Source organism: Mus caroli, unplaced genomic scaffold (genome assembly GCF_978045245.1).
Source record: "Mus caroli unplaced genomic scaffold, Mus_caroli_1 scaffold_13, whole genome shotgun sequence".
NCBI classification, from domain to species: Eukaryota; Metazoa; Chordata; class Mammalia; order Rodentia; family Muridae; genus Mus; species Mus caroli.
Window position 1 is genome coordinate 28,310,262 of NW_028227268.1, and position 25,249 is coordinate 28,335,510.

General features: G+C 39.4%; 1 protein-coding gene across 7 annotated transcripts in view; it reads right to left on the reverse strand.

The window, feature by feature from the left end:
- The window catches only part of Spag9 (sperm associated antigen 9), a 132,511-nt gene that overhangs the window by 49,123 nt on the left and 58,139 nt on the right, over positions 1-25,249 (reverse strand). For 4 of the 7 annotated variants that reach the window (XM_021175541.3, XM_021175542.3, XM_021175543.3 and 1 more), the window contains 4 exons: positions 24,394-24,544; positions 6,127-6,334; positions 5,193-5,292; positions 2,566-2,687 (listed from right to left, as the gene is read on the reverse strand). In XM_021175541.3, coding sequence (XP_021031200.1) covers positions 2,566-2,687; positions 5,193-5,292; positions 6,127-6,334; positions 24,394-24,544 — 581 coding nt within the window. Of the gene's footprint in view, positions 1-2,565; positions 2,688-5,192; positions 5,293-6,126; positions 6,335-13,577; positions 13,620-24,393; positions 24,545-25,249 lie in introns of all 7 variants that reach the window. The other 3 variants (XM_021175540.3, XM_029483615.2, XM_085829665.1) reach the window with 1 other exon arrangement.

A 25,249-nucleotide genomic window follows, 5' to 3' on the forward strand; every position in this document is an offset into this window, starting at 1 on the left:
TTCAAGGAAATTATTTTTAAAGAGTCTTATACTCAAAATATAGTGAATTTTATTATGTATAAATTTCAATATGAATTTTTAAAATAAATTTTAAATTTTCCTAGCATTTTTTAAATTTGTCCTTAAATTTGCTGGGGAGTCAAGTTTTCTAGGCCAATCAACTTTTTATTACATTTGTCTTGTATATGTGTGTGTGTGGGCACATGCACATCTGTGTACATATATGTGTGCATGCCATGGTGTGGCAGTGAAGCCAGACAACACCTTGCAGGAGTCCACTCTCTTCTTCCATCATACGGGTCCTGAAATTGAACTCAAGTTTTGGGCAGTGTCTCTGCTCACTGAGCCATCTTGCCATCCCAATCAGCCAAACTTTCAAAGAACTTTCCTATGTGAAACTGAAAATAAAGGTATAAACTTAAATATAAAGTTTCCTCAAGAACTATTCATTCTGAGTCTTGCTCAGAGAATGAATTCGTTTAATTCACCTAAAGTTTTACTAATATTTTAAAGGTGGGAGTCTATGTTTATAAACAGTTAAATCGACAGATTTTTACACCTCAGTTACTAGGTATATGTTTACATAGGACTTTTATGTGGGGAGGCATAGCTTAGGTATATCATCATCATCACCATCATCATTATCATCACCATCATCATCATCATCATCATCATCATGTGTGTGGCTAATGCCCATGGAGGCCAGGAGAGGGCATTAGATCCTGTGGAAGTGGAGTTCCAGATGACTGTGAGCTGCCTTGTAGGTGCTCTAAGAGCAGCCATTTCTTTTACCCACTGGATCATTTCTCCAGCTGTGTAGTTTGTTCGACGCAGGGTCTCACTGTAGATCTCTGACTAGTCTGGAACTAATGACGTACTGCAGGCTGACCTTCAACTCACAGAGACCCCCCTACCTCTGCCTCCTGGGTATCAGAATTAAAGGCATGCACTATCACACTGTTTTTAACTTTTTGAAGTAGGGTCTCCTATGTTGCTCAGGCTGGCCTTTCACAGTTTCCCTCTCTCTACACTCTGAGGGCTGGAATTAGAAGTATGTGCTACTATGCCTGGCTAAACTTATAACAAACTAAAAACAAAACACAATCTTCACAATGTCAAGCACATCACTGGTAATCAATAAATTTAGCATAAATTAATGTAATCAATTCACTGCATACCATATTTACCACACCCAAGAAGCATACATTTTTGAGAACAGTGTAGTCATTTAATATAATGACAGTAATTATTGTTGAATATTCCATGGCTTCAATTTCTACACAGACCTCAACTACAAACAAGATAAGTTAAAGCTAATTCTCATGAACTACAGTCACAGACTTCTTACCGAAAGGAACTTAAGAGATTTACAGGACAGGTTGGAACCAATGTTGATTATTTTATGATTTTGTGTACCATATCATATCTTCTAGAAACTATTCATCTCTAATAATGTTGAGTACAGGCCATCAGAGAAAGCAAGCAAACACACAAAATTTAGAGGAGACTGGGTTTTTTTTCGTGTTTTTCTTTCTTTTTCTCTTTTTTCCCTCCCTCCCTCCCTCCCTCCCTCCCTCCCTCCCTCCCTTCCTTCCTTCCTTCCTTCCTTCCTTCCTTCCTTCCTTCCTTCCTTTGCTTCCTTCTTTTCTACCTTCCTTTCTTTCCTTTTCCTTTCTGTGTTTGTTTGTTCTGTTTTTTGAGACACGGTTTCTATATTGCAACTTTGGCTGTCCTGGAACTTACTCTGTAGACCAGGTTGCTTCACAAAGACCTACCTGCCTCCGCCTCCCAAGAGCAGAGATTAAAGGGATGGGTGCACCCCCACCCCCAGCTAAGGCAGGCTGTTTCAGTCAAACCTAACTGAACACTGAAGAGGCTGCTTTACTCTACTAACCCATCTAGCAGACCCCAGAACAGAGGCCAACTCCTTCTGCAATAAAACCACACAAAAGGGCTGATCACTCAGAAAGAGTTGAATACAGTACTCCAGCTCCCCACCCCCACCCCCACCCTGGGCCAGGTATGTGCTCAATGACACAAACTTTTTTGTGTGTTTTTGTTTCTTGGAGAGGGGAACAACACAGCAGCAGTGGCTAGAAATTAGAATATAACCCTAACTCAACACAAACTTTAAAATGACTATTTCCCACAGAGGTAAATTATAAATTTCAAGTGTTAAAATTGCCTAATTAATTAAGGTCAACAGAACTCAGTAAGATTTATATAAGCCAGTTACTATCTGACTACCAATCATATACACAAACACACACCCCCTGCACTGTGTTCTTTATTTGCAGTATCTATTTTTAGAAATATAGCAAATCAATAAACTGTGAATTAAAAGTATAAATTTAAATGTGAATTCATTTTTTGTCATTTCTATATATAAAGATGTTTTCCATTAAAACTCTTATGATGTCAAATAATGTTCTAAGTAATCCCTAAAGCATAATCAATCACCTTGTACCGTCAGGCAGGTGGGGACACTTTAAATGACTGTTCAGTCAGGTCATTAATGACATCTAGTTTAAACAGTATGGTATTTCTCTAGGGGAGCTGTCATACCTAGTAAATCTGCTCCTTCATCCACATCTCCAATAAGGCCCGAGCCAGCTGAAGACAGTTCTTCAAAGAGAGATTCTGTATTGCGATCAAAAGCTTTGTTTTCTATGCCTTTGGTGGGAGTGCTAGGCAACAAAAACAATAAAGCCAAATCAACAAATTATCAAGATTTTCTGACAGTGCATTTTTTTTTAACAAAAATGTATGTTTATTTAAAAACAAATCTAACCAGGGTATTTCTTGGTTAAAAATACAGAATCAAGTTCACATTTGGTTGCTTCTTCCTTCCATCCCTAAACAAATGGTCATGATACCTTCTGTCCCACATGGTCACCCCAAGTAGCTCTTCACGGACTCCTCAGCTAGACCTTGACAGTGTATTTTTAATATAATGATTAAGCAGCATTGGAATTTCTTACTTAAATTTACATTGACTATAAAATATCAATATGAAAAGATTTCTTGGAGAATTTCCAAGATTTTCCCACAGAGAGTACATAGCGCCTCTTCTGTGAAGTCCCAGCAAACACACAGAATAACGGCAGCTACTCTGGCCTGTACAGTACACAGCTAGAGACCTCAAAGCAGACTCTGTATTACCCCAATTTTACAAATAAGGAAACCAAACAGCTTAAGAATCTTGACAAAAATCATTCAGCAATTAGGTGAAAAAGAATTCAAACTGAAGCAATCTTGTTTCAGAATACATGATCTTTTGTTGTCTTATTTTATTTTTAAGACAGGGTTTCATGTCACTCAGGTTGTTCCCAAATTTGCTATATAGTTGAGGATGACCTTGGACTTCTGATCCTCCAGGGACAGGCTTGTGAACTTGACAAAGGTTAAGACCCTCTAAAGAGACACTGTATGTATCAGACTACTGAAACAACAGACCCCAGAGAAATGGGAATTTTCACAGGAATTGCATTCTGGAAAAAGGAAGAGATATTAGCAGACGGGCAACTTGCTGTCCTGAAAGAGACTTCGCACAATTCTAGCCACCTTACAGGATGAGACTGACACCCAGATAATGATGGGTCTACAGTGGGCCAAATCACACTTGTTCCTCTATTTAAACTGTGATCTCACTTCAGGACTACAAAGAAGGTTTTGGGGGCTCCCTGGATCTCTTTGTTCCTCTTCCAAAACTGATTAAAAGACTCAAAGCCATTGTACTTGGGACTCTGCTTTTCGGAAACTCCCACAGAGCCATGTCATAGCATATAATAATGAGCCTCGGTGTCCTGTTTCTCTGTAGAGAAGGCCTGAAACAGCAGAACAAGGTAAACACCAGTCTACATGAGAAAGGAACTAGAAGGCCAAGGCAGAGTCCTGAAAATAGCTAGATTTGGGGTCTGGTCATCCTAAGGATCATACACTTAGGAAACGCAGATCTGTTAATGTTAGTGCTAAGTGCATGGAACACTGAAAAAAGGAAACACGTTTCATGACTTAAGATTCACCAATTCCAGGAAAACACAAAGCATCAAAAGAAAATTTACGGCTAAGTTTGAGAATTTGTATAGACATACTAATGCAAAATATATTCTAATTGAACTAAAATTAAGATATAATGAAAAAAGAGAATGAAAAGATGGATGTTGCCAGGTATAACCCCTAGTCCTGTGGTAACAGAAAAGACTGAGAAGCAAGATTTGAACCCATATAAGTCTTCCTCTGTTAGAGGTTATGCTTATCCTGGGGCCCAAGTATTTTACCATTACTTCATTACTGACTACTCAGTAGGGCTTAATAAATGATACGTGCTCATAACCATTATTTAAAGGTAAATCTGTTGAGGAAACACAAAGCTCAATTCTAATCCATATGTTTTTGGCTAACCTTGATTAAAGCAATACCTAGCCAGTCTTTTGCTCTCATTAGTCAAGCTTTCCATGTAAGATGAGACTAAATCCCCTACTAATGAGACCATCCTAACAGAACATGTTCTCTTCTCCCTCGTCTGTGAAAGAAATAAAGTTTGTTCAAATCTTTACTTCCTCCACTCCTCTTCCTGCTTTCCTCAGGCGCAAGAAGCAACTCTGGCTCTCTGCTCCTCCGTCTTCTATCGAGTGACCGAGTCTGCTCCAGAGCCAGGTGACAACCATTAAGTGCTGGGCTCTGTCATTAAGGGCTCCTCCCTTGTGAGACTAAGGTAAGGTCCTTTGGAAGAGACACTTCTCATACAGCATTAAGCTAGTTTGTTCTTCTGCCTTCTACCACGAGAGGATACTGCATCCTCTTCTGTAAAGGACACAGCAAGAAGGCATTATCTAATAGCCTACACTGGACAGCTGAACTAGCCGGAGTCTTCATCTTGAATGGCCTAGCTTGAGAATTCCGAGAAAACAAATCTCTCTTCTTTATAAACAATGCAGTATTAGTTACTGTTACAGCAACATAGACAAAACCCCATGTGCCCTTATGTCCCAATCCCTAATCCTGCCAGAAGAATGTCCTCCAAAATTTAAAATACAAGTAATGAGCAGATTCTAAGGTAAAAAATCTGAATCACATTAACAGTATTTCTCTAGCACAACATGAACTGATCTTATTTATTCATAAAGAGGATAAAAGTTAGTGAGACTGAGAAAAAGAAAGATAATTACGGAATGTGACAGTCTTAGTACCTTGAGCCTTTATATCCACTGAGGTCTTTGTCCATATCCAATTCAGGAGTGGATTCAATGATTGCTTGAACTTCTGATTTCTCTTCATTTTCGGCAGATTCTAAGGGTAGAATATGATGAAATAAATGCATACATTATATGTATTTATGAAAACTTTTGCCTTTAAGGTTTTAAAACAGCTACTGAATGAACATTTTTAGAAACTCTAGTGGCTGTGTTCTAGGAAATATGAGGTTAGACAATGTCACACACTGAGTTAACAGCCAATCTCCAGAACTTGTAAGTAACCTTACTAGTAAGTATGTGTTTTCATGTGTATTTGTGGGACACACAGTACAACATATTACAGGGACAGATTTTATTCCTATCTAAGGGGGAATGCTAACTGTCCAGGATAGATTACTGCCTGTAATCTCAGCACATGGGAAGTTGGGAAGTAGAGGCAAGAAGGTTCAGGAGCTGAAGGTCACAGGTGGCCACATAGTGAGCTTGAGGCCAGCCTAGGATATTTGATACTATCTCAAAAAAAAAAAAAAAGTGTGTGGTACTGGCATGGTTGTATATGCCTATAGCTCCAGATATTCAGCTAAGGCATGAGGACCACTTAGCTCAAAGCTACAACATAGTGAGACCCTATCATAAGCAAACAAACCTACATAAAGGGATGGAACACGATAGCCTATCATATTAAGGTAAAGGACAGAAAATGGCTACCTTACTGTCTTTAAGCTCTCTTCTTAGCCTCTAAGGGACTCTTTCCAAAACTTTGTGTAAGTTTCATAATTACTTCTTTTAAATTTATTTAAAAATTATACACAGTAGAGCATCTATTTATATATTTAGAGCAGGTAACACCTCTAGAGATGTATTTTCTCACACTTAAATTATGTGGGTTGACTGAATATTTTGCTAGTAAGAACTCGGAGTCACTTACCTGTAGACACATTCCTAGTCTCTTGGGCAACCTGGACTTCTATGTGTTTGCTTATCTCTGACTTATTTGATGTATCTGTGCCTTTTACAAATCCTTCATTATCTTCCTTTGACGGAGTATCAGGAGGAATTGCTGATACATCTGAATTTGCTGTTGAAGCTGGAGTGGTAGCTTTAGATCCACCTTGACTAATATCAGAAAGTTCATCCTACAAATAAAAAGTAATTAAGAAAATTTTAAAGCAAGTAATTTATTCTATGATACCTCAAGTATGAGTTAAGAAATAAACTTGTCCAAGTTGTATTAAGAGTCAGAGGGAGAAAGGAAGAGTCACTGATAGTAGACTATACAGTAGTAAGTACGATGTAAAGAAATCCGACTAAGCCAGTGAGATGCTTACTGCAGTTGTTCTCAATCTATGGGCCACAACCCCTCTGGGGTCAAAGGATTGTTTCACAGGGGTCACATATCAAGACCTTGCATTATATATTATGATTCATTTTTTTTAAAGATTTATTTTATGAGTACAATGTAGCTTTCTTCAGACACACCAGAAGAGGGCATTAGATTCCATTACAGATGGTTGTGAGCCAGTATGTGGTTGCTGGGAATTAAACTCAGGACCTCTGGAAGAGCAGTCAGTGCTCTTAACTGCTAAGTCATCTCTCCAGCCCTACATTATGATTCTTAATAGCAGCAAAGTCATACTTATGAAGCAGCAACAAAAAAAATTTTATGATTGGGGATCACTACAACATGAGAAACTGTATTAAAGGGCCACAGCATTAGGAAGTTGAGAACCATTGGCTTAGTGGACTTAAGTGCTTAATGTGTAAATAAGCTTGACCACCTCAGTTCCACCTCTGGTACAAAAGCCAAGGTAGAAAAATAGAACTGACTCTAAAGTCACACATATACACTGGTACACACTGTGGCATGTGTGTACCTCCACACAGACATCATGTACACTTTTTTCTCAGACAAGCATGAAAATTTGCTTTTCTTCTTAGTTTTTAGAGAGAAGGTCTCTCTGTTTAACCTTGGCTGTCCTGGAATTCACTCTTATAAATGAGGCAGAATCCCCTGCCTCTGCCACCCAAGTGCTGGGATTAAAGGTGTGTGGCACTACTGCCCAGCTGAGATTTTTCTAGATAGAAAATTTGAAATAAGGAAATTATTTATATATATATCAGTGCTTGGGTAACACACATGAAACCCTAGACCATACATAATTTGGGTGTACCAAAATGAGAGAGAACAAGCTACTTCTATTAAATTCATATAACAAAAGACTATGCAACACTTAAAAATTGTGTTGTAGCCAGGCAGTGGTGGCGCACACCTTTCGGGAGGCAGAGGCAGGTGGATTTCTGAGTTCAAGGCCAGCCTGGTCTACAGAGTGAGTTCCAGGACAGCCAGGGCTACACAGAGAAACCCTGTCTGGAAAACAAAAAAACACCTTCCTCCTCTCTCCACATGTTCATGGCCGGCCTCTACTTCTCTACTCTCTCCCTCTCTCTGCCTTTCTCTGCCTCTACTACCCTCTTAACTCCACTCCCCTTTCCCTGAATAAACTGTATTCTATACTATTACAAAAAACGTAAAACAAAACAAAACCAGAACAAAACAAAAATTGTGTTGTAGTATCTAAGTACAGTATTGCTCATGCCTGCAATCATGCAACTCAAGAGACTGGGCCTAAGTCACACATGTCTCAAATAGAGAGGGGAGAAGAAAGGAGAGGGAAGACGGGGAGTAGAAAGAGAAAGAGAAAAAGGGAGAGGGAGAGCCCTGTGCTGTAGGGCTGGAGTATAGCTTGGTGCCAGAAAGCTTGCCTAAGATGTAGAATATTTTCAATTCAATTCCCAGCAACACCAAAAACAAAGTTAAAAATAGTGCATATATTAAGTCTGAAGGTTGTCTTGTTATTTTAGGGGTGTGTGTGTTCTCTTCATTGCTTGATTTTTCATTTTAGTTTTTTGAGACATGGATTCACTCTATAATGCCAGCTGCCTGATTCTATATCGCTTAGGCAGGCCTCAAACTTGGGATAGTCCTCTTAACTCAGCCACCAGAATGCTGTTATTTTAAGAATCGGGGATGATACCCAACCCCCAAGATTTTTTTTTAAAGCATGTAGAAAGATTTGAGGTGGCATATAATTTTCCTTGCTTATGATACCTTGTTATTCTTTCCAAATTTCTTAGTGATGAGTGTTACTTTTATGACAAAGGAAAGGAAAGGAGGGTTAAATTCTAAGCAAATGTAAACCACTCCTTCTTCTTAGTAACTCTAGACTATGCACACTTTATTAAACTGTTAGATCACATGTAATAAAATTAGCTAAATTGTGCTAATAATTTTCTTCTGTGGATCTCAAGTGCAGGACTCATTTCTAATGAAACAAATGAAAGGAACAAATAAATTCTCCCCATTCCCTCCCACCTACCCAAACTAAAAAAATCCCTAATTCCTTGGGATGGTGACTGGCACCTGACATGAAAGCATCTGACAGGTTTACCAAGTCAAGTACATCAGCTGGCTGGAAGGAGTCAGGGAAACTGACTGTCATGTGTCTGGATCCAGATACAGCATGTGGTGGTTTGAACACGTTTGGCCCCCATAGACTCCTGTGTTTGAATGCTTGGCCCACAAAGAATGACACTACTAGGAGGTATGCTCTTGTTTAAATAGGTGTGGTCTTGTTGAAGGTTGTATATCACTGTAGGGGATGGCTTTGGGATCCTATGCTCAAGTTCTGCCCAGTGCTGAATAGATTTTCCTCCTGGCTGACTGCAGAAAAGACAGTCTCCTTCTGTTGCCTTTGGATGAAGATGTACAGCTCTTACTCCAGCACCATGCCTGTCTGCACAGTGCTATGCTTCTTGCTATGACGATAATGAACTGAACCTCTGAAACTGCAAGCCTGCCCCAATTAGATGTTTGCCTTTATAAGAGTTGCCTTGGTCATAGTGTCTCTTCACAGCAATGGAAACCCAAACTAAGACACAGCACGGGCTGGAGAGATGGCTCAGGGTTTAAGAGCACTGACTGTTCTTCCAGAAGTCCTGAGTTCAATTCCCAGCAACCACATGGGTGGCTCACAACCATCTGTAATGGGATCCAATGCCCTCTTCTGGTATGTCAGAAGATAGTAACACTGTACTCACATACATAAAATAAATACATCTTAAAAAAAAAAAGACACAGCACAAAAAATATGAACTACCGTCATCATAGCATGAAGTCTTTGTCTTCGCTTTGATGTACACTCCATCCAAAAAATATCTATTTAACTTATGTTAAAGGTTTAAAATGTAATACATCTTTTAAAAATGTAATAATCTGCGTTCCTAATGGAGGCCCTCAAACTAAGACTGTAGATTCAAAAAGCTCTACAGCTGTGGTTTTCAACTTTCCTAGTGCTGTGACCCTCTAATACAGTTCCTCATGCTGTAGTGACTCCCACCCATGAAATTATTTTCATTGATATTTCATTACTATAATTTTGCTACTAATGTTATGAATTGTAATATCTGAGATGCAGGATATCTGATATGTGACTCCTGTGAAAGAGTCATTTGACCCTTTAAAGGGGTGGTGACCAAGATCAAGAATCACTGCTCTAGAGAAGTCTTAACCAAGTTCATCAGAAAAAAAAGATTAAATAGTTCAAGTTATTTGAGAAAAGAAAATCAAGATGAGGGATTGGATTTTTCCCTTTCTTATTCATCTAGCTACTAAAACCACCAGCTCAAATGTCTGATTATTTTCATTTAAGATTTCTCTACTTAATAAGCATTCACAATATAAGCAGTTTGGCAAAAATCCACCCTCAAAGTACATTTGTGCACCTGAAAGCATGGAATCAAAGAACTAGGGCAGAGGCAAACCTAAAAGGAAGGAGCGTGACACGTCAGGGTGCAGGGGAGTAACAGATTAAACCACCTGAGAAGAAAACAACACCAAGTTGCCCTGGGCTACCCAATAACCTGAGATCTGTAACTTCCACTTCATACTTTTGCCACATAAGAATATTTTGCACTCTTTAAAATAGCTCACTGTGTGGGCTTCACTTCTCTGTCGCTGGATCTCAGAGACGCAGCATGAGCTCCAGTAAGGCTTTTGCTATAAATCTGAGGGGAAACATTTTCAAAGTAACCTATTTTTCTTGGGCTTCAGTACTTGGATGATGCAGCAGAGAGAGCCTCCTGCTCTCTGTGATGGAGTGCTGGGATCACAGGAGAGCTATCATATCCAACCCTAGAGCTTTCCATTGGCAAGACAAAATTCTGAGAAGCTTTCTATTATTATAAACATATCTAACAATATACATAAAGTCACATACTTAACATGAAAGTTGGGATGGTGGCTCATACTAGAAAGCTGAGGCAGGCAGGATCATTATGAACTTAAGGTCAGCTTCAACTACCGAGAAAGACCTTGCCTCAAAACTAAAAATACAAAGCAGGCAGATATCCTTGTGTTTGAGGTCAAATTGGTCAACAAAGCAAGTTCCAGGCTGGGAAAGGCTACACAAATGAGACCTTGTCTCAATAAACAAACAAACAAATAAATGTTATTTTATTTTTATCATGAAGCCAAAAATGGTCATTACTGTTGTCTCATTTAGGGACCAGAAAGGGCTACACAATGAGACCTTGTCCCGACAAACAAACAAACAAACATATGTTATGTTATATTATATTATTTTTATCATGAAATCAAAAAATTGGCCATTACTGTTGGTCCCATTTAGGGTATCAGAGTAAAAGTAGTCTGATTTCTGTGACATTTCTTACTGGATTTTTTTAAAATCAGATTAATAAAATCCAAAAAAAAAAATATTAATAAAATCCTAGAAACTAGAGAGATGGCTCAGTGGTATTGTCTATTCTTCCAGGGGATACAGGTTCAATTCCCAGCACTACATGGCAGGTCACAGTCATCTGTAAGTCTAGCTCCAGAGGCTCCAATGGGCACCAGACCACATGTGCTGCATTGATATGCATACAGGCAAAATACATATAAAGTAAAAATACATAAATCTTAAGCTGGGTGTAGTGGTATACACATTTACTCCCAGTGCTCAGTGCTTGGGAAGCAAAGGCAGGTATATCTCTAATTTTAAGACTAGCCTGGTCTACAGAGCTTTCCAGGACAGCCCAGGCTACATAGAAAAACCCTGTCTCAAAAAAACCTAAGGGGGCAAAACAAAACAAAACAAAAAACCCTAGAAGCCTTTCAGAACATCTTCAGTTTTATTCATAAATGTGTCACATACCTGGTGCTGTACAGAACATGTATATACTGTAATCTGCCACTATATCAGAACTATCTAAATAGTCTACAAACTCTGGTTAAAAACTATAGAGAATAAATAATCCCATTAAAGAGAATTTATAACTGCTACAGTTCCAATGTAGTATCCTCAACAAGTGATTTGCCTAACTTCATTTGAAAGAAACTACCTGAGGTCAGGCATAGTAGTCCCCACCTTTAATCCCAGCAGTGGTAGTACAGCCTGGTCTACATAGCAAGTTCCTGGACAGGCAGGGTTACCTAGAGACCCTGTCTCAAAAAACAAGATCAAACAAACGAGGAAGGGAGAGGAGAGGAGGAGGAAGAGGAGGAGAAAGAAGAAGAAGAAGAAGAAGAAGAAGAAGAAGAAGAAGAAGAAGAAGAAGAAGAAGAAGAAGAAGAAGAAGAAGAAGAAGAAGAAGAAGAAGGGGAGAGGGAGAGGGAGAGGGAGAGGGAGAGGGAGAGGGAGAGGAGTTGAGGTTTGGTCTTGCTGTCTATTGTAATGTCAAGTGTAGCCCCCCAAGACCTGGAGTCTGCATGTAGACTCAAGTGACCCTACCTCCAAGTTATTGATTGGTAAATAAAGATGTCAACAGCCAATAGCTGGGCAGAAGAGATATGGGTGGGATTTAGGCTTCCCAGGTTTGAGATCAAAGGACCAGGAGAAGGTGGGGGTGAAGAGGAAGGAGAAGCTGCCATGGGTTAGGTGAGTCAGGAAAATGTGGCCCCGAGGGCTGGCCAATTGGAATTAAGAGCAGCCCAGATGAAACATAGTAAGTAATCATTCAGGGTTATCTGTAGGGAACTAGATTTTAATAGCATAGGGGGTAGGTATTTGCCCAGCTCTTGTGCTGTGTAAGGCTTACTGTAAATATAAAGGTTGTGTGTGGTTTTTATTCAGAACTAAATGGTTAAAGTGGGGTAGAATCCCAGGTTGGGATGAAATAATTTCTACAAGAGAAAGTAACCAAGGGGGAAACATAGCTTTTGTCTGCCTTTTATTCTCTGTAAAAGTACAGATGCATGCATTTGTGTATGTGTGCAGAGAGCAAGCTCAGTGGCTGCACCATTCACCGTTTGTTTTTGTTTTCTTAAAGACAGAGTAGCTCATTGGTCTGATCTACATCAAATAAGCTAGTCTAGCTGGCCAATGAGCCCTAAGCAAGGATCTGTCTGCCTACGCCTCCCAGAACTAGAATTACAAATATCCACCAATCTATCCGCCTTTTAGATTTAAAACTTTAAGTCAGATGAAGGCAAACATGAAACCCGTCCCATATACAAAGCCCCCAGCTATAACACATATTACCTTGTAATTTTATGCTAATGTTACTTTCTCCCCAAATAAAGCTCAGCCTTGAAAGCGACTGGTACAGACTCTTTTGGTTCACTACAGCACACAGTGACAAGGTTCTGAGAGTACATGCAGGTTTTCTTTTAAGAAAGAGTTTTTTTGTAACAAGACTCCCACAAGAGTCTGTGACTCAAAGGAACATGAAAACTTTAGACACAGGTAGGTAAAATATATCTGGTATAAATTTAGGTGATTAAAGGAAAGATAGGAAGGGCCTAACCTCGAGGATTTTTCTGAAAGAGGACCACCCTGATTCCCGTCAGTTGGGAGGCCTCCATGGACCTGGGTTAACTGCTGACCTAGACATGGGCAGTCTTCCTGAGGACTTAGCAGACCAAGTCTGACCGGCACCAGACTCTTCACACTTCTTCTGGGGACAAAGTTGAATAGGGCCTATGTAGAACTAAAGGAAACTATTAACCTGAGGAAGCAGCCCTTGGTAAAAATGACACCTGGTATCCCCAAGGCTCTATGAACTACATATACTCTGCCCTAGGCAAAGAATGTGTGCAAAATTTCTTACCCAGAACTGGATAAATGGAAACAGACTAAATTTTTCACAGAATGCACTTACATTTTAAGTTTCAAAATGCTTACTCTGAAGGAGGAGCACATTATAGTCACAGTAAAGCCCTGGCAACCACTGTAAATTACTTTCTTCTGCATTTCAGAGAATAATATCAATAATCTTCCAAATAGAGCATGTGATATCTGGAGAATAGCAGTTTGAGAAAGTAACCAATAGTTAATCTCTTCTCTTTACTTTTGGCAAAATGTTCTGAATCACCATTCTCACCTCCTGTTCTACAGCCTTCAGAGGTTCAGGGCTATGGCTGACCTGGGTAGAGGGAAAGATTATAAAAGAAGAAAAAATATGTATTTACTCGGTGTTAACAAATCTATATTTTTGGTTCATATACTACTTCTTAAGCTATAATTCCATCTATTACCTCCTGGGTTTAAAATGAGAGTTTTGAAAGTCACGTACAGTGACTCTTGCCTGTGATCTCAGCTATAGAAAGCTAAGGCAGGAAGACTGAAGTCTAAATGGTGATTTGGGCTTCATGGTGATTTCTGGTCCAGCCTTGGAGCACAGTGAGTCCTAAGGTGGAATGGTTTACCAAGAAAAGGTGCGTGCTGCCAAGTCTGACAATCTGAGTTCAATCCTCAGAATTCACACGTTAGAAGGATAGAACCAGCTCCTGAAAGTTGCCTCTGACTCCCACATGCACACATACACACTTTTTAAATGTAAAAGACATTAAGACTTTATCTCAAAAAACAAAAATTATAGCCAAGCAGTGGTGGTGTACACATTTAATTCCAACACTTGGGAGACAGAAGCAGACAGATCTCTGTAAGTTCAAGGGAAACCTTGTCTACAGAGTGAGTTCCAGGACATCCAGGGCCACAGAGAGAAACCCTGTCTCAAAAAACCAAAACAAACAAAACTAAACTAAACATCCCACTACTGTTAACATTCAGTTCAATGCTATAATGAAGTGATGCTATTCTCCATGTAATTACATGGAACAGGACCGTACCTCCTATTTTCTCAGTGTTTGTCAGAGGACAGCTTTTACAATGGCTCCTGGTGTCGCTGTGTTAAGGCGGGGTTTCGGTGGTACTATGCTGCATACTCCAGGTTAGCTGGACCCCAAGTTTCCAAACAACTCTCCTCTTCCACCTCTCCTCCTAACGTAGGACTGCTGTGACTGAGATAGTTTACATGGGTTCTGGGGACTGAACTGAGGGTTATCAGGCCTGCTCAGTAACACTCTAACCTGCTGAGCCATCTCACTTGCCTGTGACCATATATATATATATATTTTTTTTTGATGAAATGCTTATGACAGGTCCTTTACTATTTCTATAACAGCAAGATCTCCCCAACATCTGTACTGGTCACATGAACATTTAACATACAAATATTCCAATGTGGCACACTTGACAATGTGTGCCATTCCCTCAGCATTACTGAAACTGTTCATTAACACCAAGGATCAAAGGGTGGCTTTTTTTTCTATTTATTCTATCTATAATTTTCTTTCTCAAACAAGAAACAAAAAAAGCAAACAGACTCTCTTCAACTTAAAGCAATCTTGAACTTTAAATAGTCTTGGTATGGAAATTTATCAAAATCCCCCTGCCACCTGCTTTAATTCTTAGCTAGGTATGGGATATTTGTCTATAATCCTAACATTTGGAAGGTGGAGGCAGAGGATCAAGAGTTCAAGAAAAAAAAAGAAAAAGAAAGAAAAAGAAAGATCTGGTAGGGAAAGATTTCTTATTTACAGTATTTTTATTAATTATCTATAATTGTTAGCCCCTACATTCCTACATTTAATTTTTTATACTTGAAACTGAATGATACAAAAAAATTATGTGTATGTGTGCACGCGTGTATTATTCTTCTCTCCTGGAAATATAAAAGCTGGCAAAATTTTATTAAAAATATTAAGTTTTGGACTGGAGAGATGGCTCAGAGGTCATGCCTGAGAAGAGTGCAGGACAGAGAGATAAAGCCACCATGTGAAGGAGCCGGGAGAGTGTGGCCCCGAGAGCTAGCTGCCCAAATGGGTCTAGAGAAGTCAAGATAGAACACAGAATTAGTAAGTAATAATTTGAGACTAACTGTATGGAGGTTAGGCAGTGGCCAGCTATTGAGCTGCCTAAGGCATATTACTATATAAAGGCTGTGTTTGTGTGTGTGTGTGTGTCTTTCATTCGGGAACATAAACCATTGATGTGGGCAGTGAACCCACAACCCACTGCTGGGACTTATTTAATAATTATCTCTACACTCATTTTTAAAAAGGAGTGGGGGGGAGGGGCTGGAGAGATGACTCAGTGGGGAAGAGCACTGGCTGTTCTTCCAGAGGTCCTGAGTTCAAATCCCAGCAACCACATGGTGGCTCACAACCATCTGTAATGGGATACGATACCTTCTTCTGATGTGTCTGAAGACAGCTACAGTGTACTCATATAAATAAAACAAACTTAAAAAAAAAAGGAAGAGGGAAGTGTTCTCTTACATAAGTATAAATGTGGCTGGGCATGGTGGCACACACCTTTAATGCCATCTCTCAGGAAGCAGAATCTAGCAAATCTATCTGAGTTCAAGGCCAACTTAATCTACATAGTTAACTAAAGACTGGCTAGAGCAGCACAGTGAAACTCCCATTTAAAAATAACTAAACGATAAACACTATCAACAAATACGGTTAGGGGCTGAAGAGATGGTTCAGTTATTAAGAGACCTGGCTGCCTGGCTGCTCTTCCAGAGGACCAGGATTTGGTTCCCAGCATCCACATGGTGACACAAACAGTCTATACTCCAGTTTTGTGGGATCCAGTATCATCCTCTTCTGACCTCTGCAGGCACCAGGCACACTGATAGTAGACATACATATGAGTAGGCAAAGCATTCATATATATTAAATTACATTAAAATAGTGTTAAATGAAACAAAGCAGGCTGCAAAGAAGTCATTTAGAGCACAAGCCTATTTATCTTTTTATTTGTTTGTTTGTTTGTTTGTTTTTCAAAACAGGGTATCCCTGGATATCCTGGACCTCTCTCTGAAGACCAGGCTGGCCTCGAACTCAGAAATCCACCCTCCTCTGCCTCCCAAGTACTGGGATTAAAGGCGTGCGCCACCACTGCCCAGCTCAAGCTTATTTATCATAAAGCAACACACACACACACATACACACACACACACACACAGAGCTATCAATATGCACCAGTAAAAGCTTAAGGTCTGTCTTGGCTTGATGGCACAGCTTGTAATTCTATCTACTTAGGAGGCTAAGGCAAGGTCCTTACTTTTTCCTTATTCTGAATTAAATATCAGAGAGTATTTAATAAACACCTATGTGTAAATAACTTAAAAAGAAGATATCTATATAGATATGCTTTAAACACCACCATTTTCAAATGGTGTTTGTTATTTGGGTTTTTATTACTTTTAATTCTCACCATATGTAAGCATCTTAGCAACATACAACACAATGAATGTTCAACAAAGCCAGGCCTGGTGTCTCATGTTGATAGATGGGAGGACTGCTGTAAGTTCAAGGTCAGTCTTGGATATAGAGTGAGTTCTAGACTAGCCTGGACTAGAGTAAGACCTGTCTCCAAAACAAAAGGAAATAAATTTCCACAAAGAAATAGTTCTATCTTCTTTTCCCCAAAAGTTTACAATGAGTGACAAGACCAAACCTATCCTTTTATGATTTCACACCATCCCAGACTATGGTTTTTTTCTTTTTTCTGAATCTATCAAATGAGGCTAAGTTGTGTGGGGGAAATGTACAGACAAAAATCTGCAAACAGAACAAATTTCATATGTTCTCTCACAAGCACGAAGAATAATACAGTCACAATATACAATCCACTTTCTGTTAAAATTCCATTTTCATTTTTAATTTCTGCTATAGAATAAAATTAGTTCAAAGTTTCAAAACACTTCGCTATTTTAGAACTTAATATTTTATTTCCTAGGAGGAACAGACAGCAAAAATATGATGCAGAGACTCAACTATTGAGATTGACTGCTTATAAAGACCCAGGAAACAGGAACAATTCCTGAACTTTACCACACACAGAAGAGGATGGAAAACTCTCAGCAAGAATGCTGGCTCTGTCTAGTTTCCTGCTCTGTATGCTAAGCACATCCCCTGGAGAATACAGCACACACTCACCACTGCCTTTACATACCAGAACCTGCCAATGTGAGCTTCTTGCAGTGCTGCTATAGTATTCATATTATAATTTTATAAAGAACTCTTCAAAAAATTACTAAGTAAGTACAACCCTGTCCTTTTAATTACTTAAAATTGTTTTTCTCAGTTCTAAAAGTCATATCCTGCTAACAATCAACATCCCAGAATACTATTCAATTATTATCCAAAATACTTTTGGGGAACATATGCATACACATAGGGACAGTTATAAACGAATGTATTATCCAAGTCACAGGCTTTTCATGCTCATTTTTAGACCTTGGCTGGTTACTCACTACAGCGTTGCTTATAACAGCAAAACCTAGGAAAACTAAGGTGTCCCATTCAAGGAAGATTGGAATTGCAGTTGAGAATGTAATTCCCTTCCCCTGCCCGTTTGCTAGGACTCCAGTGTATCCATTTTTCTCTTCTGCCTGTCAATTCTACTTTAGTTTTCTAAGCATGCAATAGAACTAGTCTTTGGGGTTTGCTTTCCCTCCTCCCTGCCAACCCCACCTCCATCCTTTTTTCTACTCCTGCCACCATGCTACCTTTCTTGAACAAGCTAGTAACCTTCTATAAGCCGCATGTACTCCTATTATTAGCTCTGCAACTCAAACTCCTTGCATCTACACCTATACATTTCCAAATTGGCCCTTCATGTTCTCCTCACTGGCTCAGACCCCCACATCTGCTATCTCTACTTGGGTAAGCATTTATTATTGTTTTAGGAATTGACATGCAAGTCAGGCAGCCCTTATGCTGCTGCAGCTCCAGCACTGTACTAGACTATCACCACTCAGAAGTCTAAGTCGGCCTGCTCTGCCGTCACTAGTGACTGACCTGTGCAGAGAAAGGAAGGCAAGAGAAAACAGTGCTCCACTATAGTGCTGAGACTATGGTTATCATCTAGGGGCTGCCTTTTGTATACACATTCCTCCTTTACTTGGTCTTAATATCATTCAGTTAGATGAAAAGGCTGACCTTGGGTTTGAATTTTTTTTTTCCAAGACAGGGTTTCTCTGTGTAGCCCTGGCTGTACTGGAACTCACTTTGTAGACCAGGCTAGCCTCGAACTCAGAAATCCACCTACCTCTGCCTCCCAAATGCTGGGACTAAATAAAGGCATGCGCCACCACTGCCCGGCTCATTCATTCATTCATTCATTTATTTACTTAGTTATTGGTTTGAGATATAGGTCAGTGGTAAAGAATTTGCTTAACATAAACGAGAGCCTGGTTCAAGCCCCAGAACTATTCGGGGTAGGAGGGTTCTCACTTGAACTTGAACATTCTCATTCATTCTCATACTTGGCACATGGAAGGAAGGAAGGAAGGAAGGAAGGAAGGAAGGAAGGAAGGAAGGAAGGAAGGAAGGAGAGAAGGGAAGGAAGGTAGGTCAGCTTTACCCATTTGGTTTATTTTTAGCAATTCATTTGAACTTCTACAGTAAGAGATTTCAGTTAATGAAAAATATAAATTTTAATTTCCCTTCTTGAACTGGTGTCTAAATTTTGATTTGAGGTGTGGAGGGATACTGAAGCAGAAGGGCTGAACTCAAGGTTAGCCTGGGCAAGACCCAGGCTGAAGATAAGAAAGAAAAGGGGCAGGGGATAAGGGAAGAGTCAAGAGTACGGTTTCATATAACTGTAGTGCCTGGGATGGGTCTAGAAAGGCTGTGCTTGTGTGTGTAACTAAAGCAGGGCAAAACTCCAATGCAGGGAAATCTGGAAGAAATGCAACTGGTTGCAGAAACTTAGAGTTTAAGAAAGGAGTCATGGCTGGAGATAAACTTGTGAACAGCAATGTGCAGACAACATGTGCAGACATGGAACTTGAACCAACTAGACTAGGAGAAGTGCAGCAGCTTAAGTATTGGCAATCAGGATTTAGAGGACTAAGAAGTAAAACCACCAGAGAAGAAAGAGCAAGCGGGAGGTGAGGCCATCCTGCCTGCACTCAGCTTGGGAAATGATGAAAAAAGGCAAGGTGAGGACTCAGACCTTGCCACCCGGTTTGCAAAGAAGGATGTTCGGGCCAGCTCAACCAAAGGTATGTCACTTCGGTGCTCTTAGGAAGGGATGAGAGGTACAGGCTGAAGAGAAACTGCTCCTCATGTATCCCCAAGTGTGGCCCAGTACAGAGCCTAGGTGTTGCTACTGTGTCTTCATCACAAAACTATTCCTGTAAAATAGTTCCACTTGCCATTCTCACAGTTATCCCAAAATAGCATCTTTCCCTACAAATTATTCTCTGGCTTACCTTGCTTTCTGTCTATTATTTATCATGATTATCACATATTAATAATATTGAAGATTTCACAGTAACATCTTTATGTGTGTATATATCTTGTATGGACCATGTTCAAAAGTTTCTTACTTTGCTTTTTTTTTCTATTAAATTTCTCTGTGTGTGTGTATGTCTGGCAAATGCAGGCATGTAGCAGTCGGAAGACAACTTGCAGGAAGAGTCTATTCTCTCCTGCACAACATGGGTCTCAGGTTTCTCCCACTGTCATGCTTGGTGGAAGGTGCCTTTACCTGATAGTCTATCTTCCTAACCCTCACTTTGCTTTTATTTGTTTTGTTTTGTTTTTCAGACAGACTTCTCTGTGGTAGTCCTCAAATTCCATGTAGACCAGGTAGCCTCATACTCACATTGATCTACCTGCTTCTGCCTCCTGAGTCCTGGGATCAAAAGGCATGCACCACAATATTGGCTGCTTTTTTTTTTTTTTTAAAGGCAAGGTTTTTACTATATAGCTCTGGCTGGAGTCAAACCCTCTACAATCAGCCTGGCCTTGAACTCACAGAGACCCACATGCCTCTGCCTCCTGAGTGCTAGGATCAAAGGCAAAAACCACCATACCCCAGTTTTATTTTGTATTCTTAATAGTACATAATAATACTTGAAATCCTATTGCTTATTTACTTGTCTATCTCTGAAAAAATGCATTAGGAAATATGTAAAGAAAAGGCTTGAACAGTTTTTAGGTACATCACTCTCAGAAACCCTTGCAATTCTTGTAACATCACTAACAGATCTCACACCAGGAAATTTTCAACAAATCAAAAGACGATAACTTTACCATCATCAGCAAATCTCCTTTGTAGCATTCTTGCATCAAAGCTTTCTATTTCCTCCTGTTACACTGTTTAAAACTCATCATGCAATTTTTCTCATGGAATGTTCTCATATTAATCTTACTTCAAAAAAAGTTGTGCTAGGAAAATTAAAGTCACTTAAAATCGTTACCTTTGATATTTCTTTTCATAATGAAGTCAAACCATGCCCTAAACATAGCTAGGTCTTTATTAAAGTTCTCAGGAAAAATGAGAGTTGTAGCAGCCATGTCAAAGTTGGGAACAGTGAGTGGTGTGTACCAGTAACATCCAGTGCATAAACATGTGCACACATGCACACAGCACACAAGTACACAGACACACACTCCAGCTTATTTCAATTCCTGTCCCAGATGAAAACCCAAGATGAGAGGCTATGTGACATGCCCAGGACATGGTCCTTGTGGGAAATCAAGCCCTGACTCCCAGCTCTTGACCAAGTTAGAGAGGCACCTGGTTGATTGCAAGGACTTAGGTGTTCCTTAAAACTGTACCTGCTGAGACTTTCCACACATCAAGAAACAGACTGGATTTTGCTTTATAAACTCTTTGGGGAGTAATGTTATCTTTGAATTTCCAGAGTAGACAAAACCCATCATTATTAATCATTTCTTAATTAGTTTATAACTTGCCAGTAAAGTTTTGTCATAGCTTATTACTGGATTAAATAAAAGAACTATGATAATCTTTCCGTACTGTTCAGTCTGGATAGTAATTAAAGCATGGCTGCCATATGGTATACATTTTTGATACGTTATAAGTATCCTTCCTAACTTAAACACAGGAAGTGAGCCACTAAGAGAGGTATTTTGGAAGAGCTATTAAACATACAAGTACACTTAAAAAAAGTCAGTGTGGATACAGGATAAAGAACAAATACTTCATAGTGACATCACCACTGACATATTTTGAGCACAAGTAGCTTCTGAGAAATTATACAGGAAGTGGGACAGGCAAACTTAGAACAAATGTTCTAGCTGAGTATGGTGGTACATGTCTATAATCCTAGCACTTAGGAGGTTGAGGCAGGAGGATTACAAGTGTAACTCCAAACTGGGATACATAGTATGACCTCTCTCAACAACAACAAAACAAGTACTGAGTTCCTATAACAGGTATTTAGATAGTGACAAATATTATAGGGGATAAAAAGGCAAGAAAAGATATAAGGAGTTAAGAATATAGCTCAGTTGGCAGAGTGCTTACCTAGTATTAGTAAGGGCTTTGTCAATTCCCAGAACCATATTACCAGGTGTATTCACACATGCCCACTATAACCCTAGCACTCAGGAGGTGGACTCACATGAGAAGTTCAAGGTCATCCTTGACTACATAGTAAATTGGAAGTTAGCCTGGGATATCTGAGACCATGTTTCACCAAGAAAGAGGAGAAAGAATTTATTTATATAAAAATAAACAGTCAACCTGTTTGTTTAATGATGCAGTAGATTTTACAATATACTAGGGCTTTTTTTTTTTTTTTTTTTCTGGAGACAGGGTCTCAGTATATGGCTCTTCCTGTCCTGAAACATACTATGTAGGCCAGGCTTATCTTGGACTCAAAGAGATCTGCCTGTCTCTTCTACTACAGAATGCTGGGATTGGATTAAGAGTGTACTCCCTGAGACTGGCTGGCTTTCATTTTAATAATCAATAGTCCCTTAATAAATATTCTATTTTATACTATATAGAACATAACTTTACATTTGTATGTGATTGTTTCTTCAGATAAGGTCTATGTTGCCCAGGCTGAGTTCAGGTGACAGCTCTCTCTTCCTCTCCCCTTTGTCTCTCTGGTGTTGAGATAGGATCTTAAGCTGTACCACTGGTTGTTATGATACTCAATATGCAGCCTATGCTATACTGATTGCAAACCTCCTGATTCAGCCTTCTTAATAGAAATAACAGTTGCATGAAACCATGCCTAACTTTAAAACATTTTTAAGGATTATTAATGTATCTCTTCTTAGAATACCTTATTAATTACATTTGTCAATTATTTACTAAATTTTTCTAGATCAAAATATATTCTTTAGAGAATTAACATCAGGTCTTTTGGGCTAAACAGAATACATTTTATATATCTCATAAAGCAGTTTTAAGGAAGGAAAAATGCACTGTGTCTTTCAAGTGGAATTATAATTGAGCATGCTGAGTATACCTGCAATCCTAACACTTGAAAGGCTGAGGCAGGAGAACTACCTTGAGTTCAAGGCCAATCTGGGCTTCATAGTGAGACCTTGAGTCAAATTAATAAGAAATATAGTGAAGTGAAGCCCTACAGAGAATTCAGTGCCCTCTTCTAGCCTCCTCAGGCACTGCACCCAGGTGGTACATATATAGACAACAAGCAGGTACACACTATTTTCAAACTTAAAAGGAATATATCTCAGTAACAGAGTGCTTGCTTATCATGCTCATGGCCCAGAGCTGAGGACTGGTAAGATGGCTCAATAGGCAGAAGTCCTTTCAACACAAGCCTGACTACCTAAATTCTATTCCTAGAACCTACAGTGGAAGAACACCCCCCAAAAGTTGTTTCCTGACTTCCACAAATGTGCAAGTCAGGAAACACCACCAGCAACAGTCATACTAAAAATAAATAGTTAGAATTTCTGAATATAGGGTTCCAAAAGTAGTCACAAGACCCTAAGTTGATCCCCAGTAACCATAAAAACAAACAAACAAACAAACAAACAAAAAACCAAACACAAACAAAACAAAATCCCAATTAGTTCCTCACATCACTAGACCCTAAATTCTAGATTCATATTAGGTACAATAAATATAAAAGAAATTCTTGTCATTAGACTACTAAGCAAGATTATATTGGCTAGTTTTATAACAACTTGACAAAGTTAGAGTCATCAGAAAGGAGGGAGACTAAATTGAGAAAATGCTTCCATTAAGATTGGGCTGTAGGCAATCCTGTAGGGCATTTTCTTAATTAGATGGATTAGATATATCTCAGTAACAGAGTGCTTGCTTATCATGCTCATGGCCCAGAGCTGAGGACTGGCAAGATGGCTCAATAGGCAGAAGTCCTTTCAACACAAGCCTGACTACCTAAATTCTATTCCTAGAACCTACAGTGGTTCTAGGAATATGGATGGGGGAGGGCCCAGACCCTGGAGGGTGGTGCTACCCCTGGGCTGGTGGTCCTGGGTTCTATAAGAAAGCAGGTTGAACAAGCCATATGAAGCAAGCCTGTAAGCAGCATCCCACCATGGCCTCTGCATCAGCTCCTACCTCCAGGTTCCTGCCCTGACTTCCTTCAATTATGAACAATGATGCATAAGGCAAATAAACCTTTCCTTCCAAGCTGGTGTTTCATCACAGCACCAATAACTTTAACTAAAGTAAAGATGTAACAGTATTTGGTTTTGTTTTCCTATGTAACTTCAAATTAACTAGCAAGAACATACCCTGGGAAAAGCTCATCTCGATTTGTTTTTAAGATACTTTTCAAACTAAAAAATATATAACTATTTTTTTAAATTTAGATTTATTTACTTATTTGTGTGCGGTTGAACAAGGTGTGAACTACAGTCACCATGGTTCTGTAGAGGTCAGAGAATAATCGGGAGTTGGTTCTCTCTTCTATCATGTAGGTCCTGAGGATGGGGACTGTCAGAGTTGGTGATAAGCACTTTCACCCAGTAAACTATCTGGGCAGCCCTAAACTATTAGGTTATCCTTTGGTTTTCTGGGACTTCTATTTGAATAAGAATGCTTATAAAATGTACTGTTAAAATAAAGCTTACCTTCAGGCTGGTATGAGAACGTGGTTGACTTAATTCTTGAAATTTCCATTGCTCTGATCCTGGAGTCTCGCCTCCTTTCTGAGTGTCAGGTGTAAGCAATCCATCTCCAGCAGGTAAAGGGAAAATCCCTAGTGATATAGGACGTTCTTTTCTATTTGAAGAGGGGAGAAAAAAATGAAACATTCTCATTAGTTTTTTTATTTGTCGTGATTGTAAGCCTGGGCTGTGGATAGAAAAATCCCAGCTCTTTGGAAGATGAGGCAAGGGGATAACAAGGTCAGGGTCTACCCTGGTTGTAGAAAGCTTATTCTCAATCTGCACTCAGATCTCCTACATAATCCTATATGCACACCTAAATAAGTATATACCAAAGAGAAAAAAACAGTCTAAAAGGTTTACATTGGCTCCAGAAGTTAAGAAAAGTGTGGAAAAACTATTTAGACACTGTTTTCACATGCCAAGTTTGGAGTTGTTCATAGGTGAGGTCTCAGAACTTAGCCTAGCCTGACCCTGAACTGGAGATCCTCTGCCTTAGCCTGCTGTATGTTGAGACTACGGGCATGCATTACCACAGCTGCCTCTGCCAGGAACTTGATGGTGGTCTAGTGGGATAAACATGGAGAAGAGCTGCTGAGTTTTAACCATGTAGGTTAGTGGTCATAGGGAACAGGCAAAGGCCTCCCCAGTCCCTGTTCCTAGTTTTCCCACTTCCTCAAGCTACAGTGTTTTTACAGTAGGCCTTTTCTGCCTAGAGGAAAATGAATATACTCTTTGAAACAGGGATACTATTCAATAGTAAAAATCCAAAACATTTTTATGAAAGTTCTGGTTTTCTACAAATCATACTACAGTAGTT